Source organism: Tripterygium wilfordii, chromosome 16, assembly GCF_013401445.1.
Source record: "Tripterygium wilfordii isolate XIE 37 chromosome 16, ASM1340144v1, whole genome shotgun sequence".
Classification (NCBI taxonomy): domain Eukaryota; kingdom Viridiplantae; phylum Streptophyta; class Magnoliopsida; order Celastrales; family Celastraceae; genus Tripterygium; species Tripterygium wilfordii.
The window spans coordinates 2,940,729-2,953,861 of record NC_052247.1 but is presented as its reverse complement, the minus strand read 5'-3'; the positions used below and the strand labels follow the sequence as shown (position 1 = coordinate 2,953,861).

The following is a 13,133-nucleotide window of genomic DNA, read 5'->3' as shown; positions in this document are numbered from 1 at the left end:
CAAATGAAAAAACCCGTAATTAATAATCTTTTTATTATGACATAAGCTTAGCTTATAAAATAATAATTCAGCCCAAGCATTACAAAATAATATTGTTCGTTGTGGGTTAAAAATTCGCACGGTTTTATTCTTCTTGGGTTGCGGGAATTTGACCTTTGTTTAATTGAGTGTTAGTTTGGATATCATATTAGAAAATTTAGCTCATATACTAGAAATCAATATTGTCTATTTCGGGTCAAAAATCTACACGATTTTGTTTTTCTTGAACCGTCATCATTGATTCTTAGACCTAGAATCGCATCGGGAATATATTAGATTTTTGCTTATATGTAAATCCGATGTTGAATAAAGTTTTATAATGTATATTCACATATTTTCATAATTTTATTGTATACCAAACAGGGTCTCTTCGGACCCGTGATTATTTAGCATATCCGGATCGGACCCTTTTGTGCGAGCCAGACTGACGGTCAACATAGCGCCTTCTTCCTCTTTTCCTGTGCAACAGTTTGTGTTCGCTCCTTCGCGATTTGAAGCAGAGAGAAAGAGTCGCGTATTGCTAGGGTTCTGGGTCACTCATAGGGCTTCATTAGTCATGGTAACTCTCGGTTCCCTATGGATCGCTCTGTATGTCTTGTTTCGGATTTCCTGTTCAACAGTTTATGTTTCTGATGAGGACCGAATTTCGGCCTTTTATGTTGAAGCTTGATGTTACTTTTCGTTGCTAGGAAACTACAGATGCCATTGTTTTGATGTCCGTTTTTTTTTGTTAAAACAATTTTAAATCTTCCTCTTGGATTCTCAGTAATATAGGTGGCTTTCATGACACGATCACATCCACTTTTAGCGATTTGAATCCTGTAGTGTGCATATATATGAGAGTATATTTATATTTGTATGGAAAAATCTTTATTTCAAATTTGGGTTTTGACATCACAACGGATGTATTTTTGTTTTTTTTGGTACTGAGAACAACACTATACGAGATTGCCCTTTGGACATTTGATATGGATCTAAACTTGGGACGGGAAACATTTTCCCACCTGACGACAAGGTAAGTTGGGCTAAAGGCCAACAGCATGTGGCCACGAGGTTATTGCTCCCAAAGGATGTGTGTTCTATTGTTTATTCCTTGTTTGCTGTGTTCATCTGTTAATTTACAATTGTGTTTGCTTACGAAAATTTGTGATGTGGTGTTGTCGTGTTTGGAAGTATGTTTGTCAATCTCTTACCTAGTATGGTTTACCAATTCCTTGGGAATTTTTGTCTATGATTTCACCCTCACCATGATTGATGTCTGAACAAATGTATTGTGTGGTTTTGTACTTCGGTCTCTTTTAGGTTCTCCTACAGCCAGATCCTTTTCTGAATGAACTCACAAGCATGTTCGAACGCAGCACTGAAAAAGGCTCCGTTTGGGTTACACTTAAACGATGTAATTACATCCTACTCTAATTAATTTTTTTTGCTTTTTTTACATCTTACTCTAATTAATTACTGAGAGTATTTCTTCAACTTGAAAGCTTTGGTGTTCCTGTAACAATCTTCTTGAGGCTATTTGTATTGCCTCCTTGTAATTTTGGTGCATCTTCTTGGTGCCTTTTGAATACAATTCTTTTCCTATCAAATTTCTTTTTGTTTGCTTTTCTTATTACAGCACATTTAATTGTGAGATCTCATGTTCAAGATATTGACTTTTTCCCCCCTTGATATAGCATCATTGAAGTCCAAGGTAAAAAGGAATAAAATGGTAACTGCTGGTGAGCCCATTGAGTATAGGTGTCTTATCCGTGCTACTGATGGAAAGAAGACAATCTCTACTTCGGTATGTAATTTCAACTCTGAACAAGGTTTTTTTATGACATGTCCAGCTAACAGCTAGTCTGTGCATTAAAAAGTTAGTATCATATCCATAATGGTTTGAACTGAATTGTAGAAGCCCCAGATATAATCTTATAAAGTGTGATCTTTCTGTGTAAACTGCTTATGCACTGTATGTACTTTGTTTGAAGATCTGGTCATACATTGTTGCATATAGGTATTCTTTTATGTATTTAGAGTTCTATCTGTTATATTTGAGCTGTAATATTTGAACCTAAGGCAAGCTACCTGTATTAGACATCAATTCGATGATATCTCATGGATAATGATTAATGAATCTTCACCTGTGCATAAATTATATATCCAAGCTAGAATGGCATCTAATGTATTAGGAACAGAGCCATCGTTACTTTGAAATGGTGGTCTAGTTGTCAAATTCAAGTTCATGGGTTTGGATATTAACTTGTCATTAGCACTCTTAGGAGCGCTTAGGAAACTTTCTTATCCCAGTGTTACCTAAATTTCTGACCTTATCGTTGTTTGCCCGAGTAGGTTTATCAACATTGTCCTTGTTAAGCAATTATTATTGTTACTTATGGTATTGTGGCTTAAAATTCATGCAGAATTTGGGGCATCATGGGTTATCTGATCTGTTATGAAAAATGAATAGTGAAAGAATTAGAGGGAGAAGTATCAGCATCTGTTTAATTATGCTGTAGATATGCATAAAATGATTTTACATCAAAATGCAGGATTTCAAGGATATATGGATCCTATGATTGGATGTAAAACAAAATGTCATAATATATGATTGGAGAGTGAAGAGCACCACTGGTTCAAGTGGTCAAGCTCCCTGCCACCCCTGCCAATGGTAGCATTCGAATCCCATCCTCCTTGAACAATCAAAATATATGTAGAGATTGAAGAGTGAATTGAATAAACCCGTTGATTTTTTTTTTCTCGTGGAGCTTTATGGGTTACTTGGAAATTAATCTTGGACGCACTACCTAGATTTTTTTTTTCTTTGCACCCAGAAAAGAAAAAAACCAAGTCCTGAATTTTTCCACTTACTCATTTCTCATCAATTATTAAATTGCCTGCTTGACATATTTGGAGGGGGGGGGGGGAATATATATCTTCTTTTGCGCTGATTGTTTTGGAATTTAGGTCCATTTTGACTAAAATACTAAGGGGTTACAATCTGAAAAGGACAGAACAATTTCATGGATATTTGTCGCTTAATTAGTAGTGAAATGGATCTCTGTATTAGATGTCTCAGAGTTGATCCGTGGACAATGTGTATCATTGGATTCTCATTTAAGCCTAGGTGCCCTTTTTCTGGCATTTTGAATTCTTAGAGCTTTGTGGTTAGGTGGTATTCTTCATTGGTGTGTCGGCTTTTCAAATGGTGCTTACTTTTGCTATTACAAACATAATCTCTGTACTCTGTAGCTTGGATTTTGGAATGTTCATTGTGGAATTGTGTGTTTTGGTTTGTGGACTGTGGGTGGACTTTGAAGGTTTCAGAACATAGAAGACGTTTTCTTGGAATTTTGAGCAAATGGACCTTCCAAGATAAATCCCGGGGCTCTTAAGTGAGGGGACCTTACTGGTTCGTGAGAGATGCGTAGTGCTCGTAGTGTATTGTGGCTGTTGATTGTTAGCTCACAATCTTGTCTTAAGTTGACTGTTGGAGCAAAAGAACGATGTGGACAACTAGTGTTTTAAAGCCTGGAAGTCAATCCTGACATGATACCATACAGTAAATTTGTGGTTGTGCCTTTTATTTGGCCAAAAATTGTATGGCGGTCTTTAATTGTCTGATAGATTCAGTTCCTTCATCGCAAGAAGCTTTATTATGCGACCTCACTCCCACCGGTCTCCTGTTAAGATACAATGAGATTAAGTTGTTAAGTTTCTAGTTCTTGTCTCCTCGCTGGCCTGATAAGGCATGATTACTTATAGCATGGATGATATTTCCCGTCCCTTTTACGAGCACGTAGAAGTGGATGTCGTTCATCTTGGCTGACTATTGATTTTATTGTATAGGTTGGGCCAAAGGATCATCAGCGTTTTCAATCTTCTTATGCAACCATTCTCAAGGCTCACATGACTTCTTTAAAGAAAAAGGAGAGGAAGGACAGGAAGAAGACTGTAGATGCTGATAAGAAAGACTCAGGCTCTAAGAAGCCCAAGAGGGTGTGAACCCATCTAGTTAGGCTCCTGTGCCTGTATACCCAGGTAAAGTCCCATTCCTCACCCATCCGCTTTTCTGCAAATGGAATATTACTGGGATTCCCCACCTTTTTCTTTCTGGGAAATGTGAAAAGATTATTATGAGTGTTAGAAACTGTGCAGAGGTTGAGGAACATGGGTTTTTTCTTTATTCAGATGAATTCTGAAAGGATGTTGAAATCCTCCATTGGGGTTAAATTTTTGCCAATAATTGTTAAGATCTTGCTTATAACCTATTTATTATACAAGCTTCAACTTTCTACAGAATTTTTACTTTTTTTACCCCTTATTCATTTTACCGTCAATCCTATATGACATGCATGATAGTTATAAATACACATAGAACTGATAGAAGACTTACTGAACTTACTGAACATCCATTTTTCCTAACATCCATTTTTCCTGGGTCATCAAATGAAATGTGACTAACCCCGTCCTCCGGACGCTTGAAACAATTGTCTCCTCCATAGTGCTATAGTCTATATATCTCTAGAGTCAATTATGAGGCCTACTTAACAGGTTACTCATCAGAATCCGATTCTAAGAACGAACTAGCAATACGCCTGTGCTTCTCAGGAGTCAGGGCCATCATACAGGGTATTGGTTTTGAGAATTTCCTTTTCCAGCCAATGCTTGTCAACCTCCTTCCCATAAACGATCCTCCAGAACCGACTACACTTGTCCATGGCACGCGTTAGACGAACACTCTTATGTCCTCTAAAAAGATACTTGATATAGTCCTTTCCCAGCCGAGTCATCTCTTCGCCAGTTATGACATAGATATACTGCAATGCAATCATGATACAGAATTGTTAATGGGTGGTATAATGAGTGAGCATAGGCCCTGCAATCCTCTTCTCAAGCCAGTTCCATCAGGAAAGAAAATTTTCCAGAGAACTGGACAGTGAACTTGCACATGAGATTGAGAAGATGAAATTACCAGGAAAATAAAGCCAACAGTTGCCATGATCACTTGTAAAGTCTCATCCGTGACTCCAGCTAATCCTTCATCACCGGATCCCTCAGAGCCATTTCCACCTCCACCGCCGCCGCGTCCACGCGGTGGATTTTTACCACTCCCTCCATCATCATAGAATTCCTTCTTTTCAATCTGCTGCCTCAATAAATCTTCTACAGACTGTCCCTTAATGCTTCCCATTGCTTTCTCAAGAGCATTCCATGAAGATCCCTATAAATAATCAACAGCTTAGCTCCAGTTTTCTATCTTTTTCAACCACAGTTTTCTATTTACACTCTCGTTTAAGAAATCCCAAATTCTAATCATAATCCTCCCTAATTCAGCACCTAATTTCCAATCAAAATATATAAGATAGAAAAGATATATCGAGGGGAAAAAAGTTACCTGATTTTCACTTTCAGACTTATCTTTGCCGGCGAATAAGCAAACGGCTGTGCCCTGCCGGCATTTCAACACAGGCATCCCATGATGACTCATTGATTCAAGTTTTCTGGAGTTCCTTAGGGGATCATAGGCACGGATTGGTAAAACAACCTGCGTTGCAGAAAGGCGACTTGATCCAGATATCCTCGCAGGGACCCCATCTGGACAAGGTTTGCAAAGATTTGCCTGAATGCTGCTCATCCTTCTATTCTCCCAACCCAAATTCACCTCCTCAAATCACACATTAACGCTCCAATAATTTAACCTTACATAAATATACAACACACTCAGAGAGAATCCAGAATCAGCAACCCATATAAATCATCAGAACCCCAAAGAAAACAACAAACTACAGTACAGGCATGTACTAGGTAACTGGCATCTTTTACATAGCAGGAATAAGGGACAAATTTTAGGAGATGGTGCCGCTACAGTCTAGCTTATATGCCGTGGGAGGGTTACAATCCTGAAGATGCGGTACTCATTAGCGAGCGACTAGTATATGGAGATATTTATACTTCTCTTCATATACGGAAATATGAAATTCAGGCTCATGTGACAAATCAAGGTTCCGAAAGGATCACTAACGAAATACCGGCATCTAGAAGCCCATTTAACTATATGAACACATTAGAACCCAAAAAGATTGAAAGATAAAGTAGTATACATGGGCTGCAACAGTTAATCATCATCTGCTTCATAGAGGTTACAACTCGAACAAATTCATGTATTTGAACCAAGAACCACAAGAAGAAAAATCATATAAGCAACAATTTATATATATATATATATACACACACACACATACATACAAACAGTTTTCCTTCACCATGTATATATAACTTCCATCCCTTCTGTTCATGATAAAAAATAAAACTATAAAACTTTTTTTTTGACGGGATAATTTTCGATTATTTTGATCAAAAAATGGTCTTTCACTCGGTGTTCCCCATCTCGCGACAGCCGACACCAAGAGAACGGCTTCCCAAATGAAAAAACTTACAAAAATACCAAGCAAGGAAGCGTAAGCTCACCGGAATTTCTGTCCCGACGGATATGTCGGTCGACGGTTGCCGCGGAGGAGCGGACCCTTATCGGTTTGGTGCAAAACACGGTGGGAAAGACGAAGAATCAAGAGAGACGAGAGAGAGACACAGTTGCACACCCTCACACAGGTGACAGGGCATCGAATTCCTCGGCAATATGAGGCGGCATGGAATATTGGATTGGGCCAAGCTGGGTTTATGGGCCTACGCTTTCCTTTCTAAAATCATAATGGGCTCAAAAGTTTCGACCCAGAAAAAGCCCACCCAAATATAGACTCTTTCCTCTTAGTGAGACGTTTGTATTTCCATGTCTCCCTGCATGGAAAATGTTCGAGACCCCCAATTTATCACTCTCATTTTATCCCAATGCACTTGGAGTGTTCGATGTTAAAGGGATATATATACTTTTAATCAATATCATACATGGTACATAAGATTAAAGGTAAAATAGGAATTATAAATTGGAGGTATGTAGCATTGCTTCGAGCATCCGCATAGAAGTTACATTTCAGTTTGCGGTGGCCATGGACATAGAGTCAAATTACAAAAATTTTCAAACTGCGGTAGTCAATTCCGCAAATACAGAAAGCTCCCACTTAGTAAGTTGTGTCAAAGTTCAACGAGTGGTCATAAGAAAACTCTTTCTAATTAACAATTTAATGTTTTACAATTTATTTTCAATTACTTCATTTTCCATGTTAATTAGAGAGAGAGAAAATAGAACAAGTTAGTTGGGTATATATGGTGATAGTGGTAGGAAAAATTATATATTAAGAGTTGGATTTGTCTCAATTGTACATAAATCCTACTAAACATTAAGATATGGTGTACACTATTTTAACCAAACAAAACAAGGTTAGGAGTTGGGACAAATTTTATTCTCATGGGACTATTAATTATAATATGTAAAGTACATTTATGATCATATATAGTTGTTTATAAAATAAGCATAAAACAATAACACTTTAGAAAGAATATATAGGGAGGCGGGGGCATATGTTCCAAAGCTGCTTTTTTTCTTCTTCCTTACCCTATCATCCAAATGTCTTTAATTTTATGTCACCATACCCTTTTTATATATATATATACTTGTCAAGTTGTCAACTAAAGTGGAAGTATTTAGTTCTCTCTTATCAAAAGGACAATGAAGTGATAGAACAATATATATATGGAGGAATTCTTTATTAGGGATAATATTTTTAGAGTGTTTAAAAATGAAATAATAAACGGAACTCACTAGTGTGGATCTCATTTATTTACGAAAACAACACCCTAGTCTGCACTTCAAATATACGCTAGAGAACTTCTATGAATATATATTTAATTAATGTATATGTATGTGTGTATATATTTAATTAATGTAACTTAAGATTTTTAATTCAAAAAAAAAAAAGGCACATGACTTTTTTTTCCCTAGATTTTGCTTGTATTAATTGATTATTTATTTTGGGTTTAGTGCAAAAGGACCCACTTGATGAAACTGTGGATGAAGGAAAACAATGGGTGTCAGAAGTATATCCTCTGTGGTTTACAACAAATAGAGAATAGGAAGAAAAGTATTTTTTTTTTGTTACAATAATAAATAATAGAAAGAAAATTTGTATTTATTTATGCCTTTATGTAAAGTATTATATTTATAAAACTATTTTCAAAGCTATAAATTTGTTCGACCTCTACTGAGCCAATAATTGATGATAAAATGTGTGTGTATCTGCCTCTTTGGATTTATCTATTTCACAAAAAAAAATTGGCACAATTTCAATAGAATTTCATAAAAAGAAACAAAATAATTAATCATGGGTGATGACTTAATTGATAAATTTTTTCGGGATCAAAGCATATAAACTCGGAAGGTCTTAGTTTGATTTTCACAATGAAAAATATTTTTATAGCCGTGGTTTCGTTATTGGTTAAAAAAAATAAAATAGTGAATGAAAATTAGGAAGGAAGATAAAAACATCACACTATTGTTTTTCTTAAATTGAATAAAGAAATTGTTATTAATCATTATTGATTAGTTTCATGGTCTAAAATGAAATTAAAATCCCTTTCAATCCTTCTTTAAAATATCTCATCACTAAGAAAAAGATATTTAAGAAAATCATGAGTAGCTGAGACGATATTTATATGTGTGATATTTATATGTGTGATATCATATATCACAGAGATCTCGAGTTTAAGTCTCTCTATTCCTTCCCCAATATCAAAAAAAAAATAAAAGAAAATTCAATGACCTTTGATAATCATAATTTATTTTTATTTTTTTGTTTACAACTCTGAATTTCAAGATCGCTGTATATAAACCCCTCTAACATACAGGTTTGGTTCTCTTCTGATCTTCCTCTCTATCATCTCTCTCTATCAATTGAGAATCATCAAAATCAATGGCTTCAAAGGCCGGCGAGTCCAGTGGCTCTCTGATCGTCAGCTTCGGAGAGATGTTGATCGACTTTGTGCCTACGGTTTCCGGCGTCTCACTGGCGGAGGCACCGGGATTTCTCAAGGCTCCAGGCGGCGCACCGGCTAATGTTGCAATCGCCGTCGCCAGACTCGGAGGTCATGCGGCCTTCGTCGGTAAGCTTGGCGATGACGAGTTCGGACGTATGCTCGCCGGGATCCTCGATGAGAACGGTGTCAGCACGAAAGGGATCAACTTCGATCAAGGAGCCCGCACTGCCTTAGCGTTCGTTACTCTACGCGCCGACGGAGAGCGTGAGTTCATGTTTTACAGGAATCCTAGCGCCGACATGCTCTTGACGCCGGAAGAGCTCAATCTCGAGCTCATTAGATCCGTATGTCACTCAGATTTCTTTCCTTCTTAATCCTTGTTCTATGATTTTGTGATTATTCATCTCCGGTCTGTGATCTTACCACGTATAAAAAACGACCGCCGGATCTCTGTGATCGTGTAAAACAGATCTGAGCAGGTCACCGGTGATTACACAAGTCGGATATTCGATCTCTTGTGATGGGGTCCACATCCCTTGTTGTAAGAAATTCCGATTGGTTGGCTGTCGATCACCGGAGTGGCAGAGGTGCTACCGTCGCGGGCTCACGGCCAGCATGTTCCCGCCTATTTGCTATCTGCCATGTCAGCAATTCAGCATACATGTCCCTGTCCGGATACTTTTAATATTTGTTTTTCAATTATTTAAAAAAAATTTGGTTACATCCAACTTTGACTTTGTGTAGACTAATTTTTTTGGTAACCATAACTCACTAGACCTAGCCTTTGGATTGGGCACGTGCAAACCCATTTGACAGAGAAAATATTCAGTGGTTGCCGCACACCACGTCATTATGCTGACGTGGTGCGCATGCACCACTGAATGATTGACACATGTACATGACTTAAAATCTAATTTTACTCTGCACGATTTCTCTCCCCTCTTTCCTCTCTCTCTTATCACTTCAACTCATATCCACAACCTCTCTCCTCTCCCTCTCTTTCCTCTCTCCATCTCTTTCCTCTCTCTCTTATCAACTCAACCTCAGATCCATTTTTCCAGTCTCAATTTTCAAGTCCATGGTTGAATTCATGCACCCTTTACACTTTTTTTTTTCCGGCTTTCAACTTATGAAGTATTTCGAGTTCCAAATCCAAACCCAGTTCTCTCTCTTCTAACCATATCCTGAGCCATTACCAGATCTAGATCTAGATCCAAATCCAAAACCTCTTCCAAACCCATTCGGTGAATTGAAGTAACGAGAGCAAGAGAACGCTAGATTTCACACCACCGCCTCTCAACTATAATATTTCTATCCGGTTAATTAATTATTGTTTATTCGAGATTAATTAGTCGCCATGAGCAAAATCTAAGAAAAAGAACCATAGCAAACAAGTCAATAGAACCCTCTTGTCACTTTTAAATTCATTTCGTAGAAGGATGAAAGTAAGAGAAGGCTTTGTTTCCCTTGACAGGAAGATAAGGATAAAAGTAAGAGAAAAGACAAGGGAAAAAAAGTGAAAAAATAATTGATTAGGATTCATCCCTCCACATGTCAATTATTCAGTGGTGCATGCGCACCACGTCAGCATAATGACGTGGTGTGCGGCAACCACTGAATATTTTCTCCATTTGACAGGCTCGAGATATAGAGCAAATCACTCAGAAATAGCTACGTAGCTTAGCATTGAAGTCTCACGAGATTCTTTATGTCCTAAGCTTGCAGATATAACCAAGCATGATAGCTTACTAGGTTAGACATATAACAAACCACTTCGAAATAGCTATATCAGATTAGCATCCAACTCTTACAAGATTCTTTATATCTTAAGTTTGGAGAGATTATCAACTAGGATATCGCAAGGGGTTAAAATGTGTAGACTACCTTATGCGTGCTAAGTGGTTCCATAACTTAATAATCTAAGTTGTTATTGTTTTGATTGGAGTCTTTTTGAATGAACAGGCGAAGGTGTTCCATTACGGGTCGATAAGCTTGATTGTGGAGCCATGCAGATCAGCACATCTGAAGGCAATGGAGGCCGCAAAAGAGGCCGGTGCATTGCTCTCTTACGACCCGAACCTGAGGCTGCCGCTGTGGCCCTCACCGGCGGAGGCGCGTGAGCAGATAATGAGCATCTGGGACAAGGCGGAGGTGATCAAGGTTAGTGATGTTGAGCTGGAGTTCTTGACAGGGAGTGATAAAATTGATGATGCGGATGCTTTGTCTCTGTGGCACCCCAACTTGAAACTTCTTTTGGTCACTCTTGGTGAGAAGGGTTGCAGATACTACACCAAGGTATGTTCAATTCAATTCCGCTCTGTTTCCTTCTATGGTCTCTCTCTTTGAGTTCTCATGTAGGCTATAATTTTTACTGCTAAATTCTTTGATTTATGGTGGCTTCCATTTAATTAATTGATTTTGATTCCTATTTTAGCTATCCCAAATGTTGAGATGGACTCACATGATTTATGTGAAATCGTAGGTCTCACATTGTCCATATAAAATCGTGTGCATCCATCTCCACATGTGGAGTAACTGGGACAAAACACCCTGAGATTTGTACGACTGATGTGCTCATTTGATTGAGTAAAACTGTATTTAACTCTTTCTTCAAAGCTTTGTGTGTTGGATCAAAATCTATATAATCTTATTGTTGATTTTGGACAAAAACAGAACTTCCATGGGCAAGTAGATGCTTTCCATGTGAAAGCTGTAGATACAACAGGAGCAGGTGATGCATTCGTTGGAGCCTTATTATGCAAGATAGTTGATGACCAATCTGTAATTGAGGTAATTAATCATTGTGATCAATCAATAACCACATATAAAATACCATATTAACAATCTTTGCTGCATATATATATATAATACTGATACATTACCAAAATTTGATTTCAGGACGAAGCAAGGCTGAGGGAAGTATTGAAATTTGCAAATGGATGTGGTGCCATTACAACTACCAAGAAGGGAGCCATTCCTGCTCTTCCAACCGCATCCGAGGTCCTCAATTTAGTCAAAGGGGCTTAGATGCTTCTTCTTCTTCTTCTTTTTCCGTTTTTTTAAAGCTATTCTTCTTAAACCTTATCTTTTCTCTCTATTTTTCTCTTCTGGCTAGTCAATGGGGCTTTTGAGTCTCTTTTAGTGATTGAAAACTCGTGGGTTTTCGTTTAACTGAATAAATTTTGATTTGGGCATTTCTGAAAGGTCAATGGTCCAGAGCTTTATATGTTGCAATACATAATTTAAGGGAAAATAAAATGAAAATCCATTGGAAGAACTACTCCAACTTGCATGCTTTACAGTAGTGAGAGCTCTGAACACCGAGTACTCTCCGTTGATAGCTTGCTAACTTGAGTATCGGAGAGGTCTTCCGACCACGCCCTCGGGACCTCCCTTACCTTACGTGTTCTCATGTGTAGACAATTCTCAACAATATTAAAGATAACATTTGATGTTAACATTACATTTTTTCTAGTAATCGAGAATGACAATATATGAGCTTGCTCTTAGAACATTCGATATGTGCCTAAATTCATGTCATCAGACCCACGTGTACAATAGTCGGTAAGTTGGGTCAAAGTTCAATGTGGTCGCGAAAACTTCTAGTGAGAATCGAACTCAGTACCTTTCACCAATTAAGAAGTATTATTCCTCCAAAAAGAATATGAAAGAAAATTTTCACAATAAATAAAGAACAGAAATATAAATTTCTATTTATTTATCTATGCCTAATTTTATATAAGTATTATATTTCTAAAACTATTTTCAAAGCTATAGATTTGTTCGACAGCCAGCCAATAATTGATTGATAAAGTCTGTGTGTGTATTAGGAATCATCTCTTTTAACAAAAGAGTATGGCACAAGTTCAAAAGAATTCCATATAGTTTCACAAAGGGAAAAAAAGAATAGTTACTGAATATTAAAAGAAGAAAAAAAGATTTCGATAGATTTCTATTGAAGCAAATTATTATAGAGTATTCTTTGATCGACAGGAACGAATTAGAGGAAGAAATACCCATAATGAGAAGAACGAAAGGTTGTTCGAAGAGAGAATTTTTTAGTTAGACGTATGGAGTTAGCTATGCATTTTCGTCGAACAAATGTAGAACATCACTATTGTTTTGCTTAATTTGAATATGTTGGCTAAGTAAGGGTTCATCTTACAAATCACGATAATGAA

The 13,133-nt window shown here is 37.3% G+C and overlaps 3 protein-coding genes across 3 annotated transcripts; 2 read left to right on the top strand and 1 right to left on the bottom strand.

The window, feature by feature from the left end:
- Positions 1–438: 438 nt before the first annotated feature.
- LOC119980974 (signal recognition particle 14 kDa protein-like) lies at positions 439–4,323 on the top strand. The gene is made up of 4 exons (XM_038823889.1): positions 439–598; positions 1,342–1,435; positions 1,716–1,825; positions 3,871–4,323. Exons 1-4 carry the CDS (start codon positions 596–598, stop codon positions 4,024–4,026), a joined length of 363 nt encoding a protein of 120 aa, XP_038679817.1. The 5' UTR covers positions 439–595; the 3' UTR covers positions 4,027–4,323.
- A 121-nt stretch (positions 4,324–4,444) lies between these two features.
- Positions 4,445–6,629, bottom strand: LOC119980973. The gene is made up of 4 exons (XM_038823888.1): positions 6,493–6,629; positions 5,420–5,723; positions 4,997–5,245; positions 4,445–4,841 (listed from the first exon to the last, which is right to left on the bottom strand). The coding sequence occupies exons 2-4, from the start codon at positions 5,657–5,659 to the stop codon at positions 4,629–4,631; spliced, it is 702 nt and encodes a 233-aa protein (XP_038679816.1). The 5' UTR covers positions 5,660–5,723; positions 6,493–6,629; the 3' UTR covers positions 4,445–4,628.
- Positions 6,630–8,811: 2,182 nt separating this feature from the next.
- On the top strand, positions 8,812–12,232 carry LOC119980270 (probable fructokinase-4). The gene is made up of 4 exons (XM_038822904.1): positions 8,812–9,296; positions 10,915–11,247; positions 11,626–11,742; positions 11,851–12,232. Exons 1-4 carry the CDS (start codon positions 8,889–8,891, stop codon positions 11,977–11,979), a joined length of 987 nt encoding a protein of 328 aa, XP_038678832.1. The 5' UTR covers positions 8,812–8,888; the 3' UTR covers positions 11,980–12,232.
- Positions 12,233–13,133: the final 901 nt, after the last annotated feature.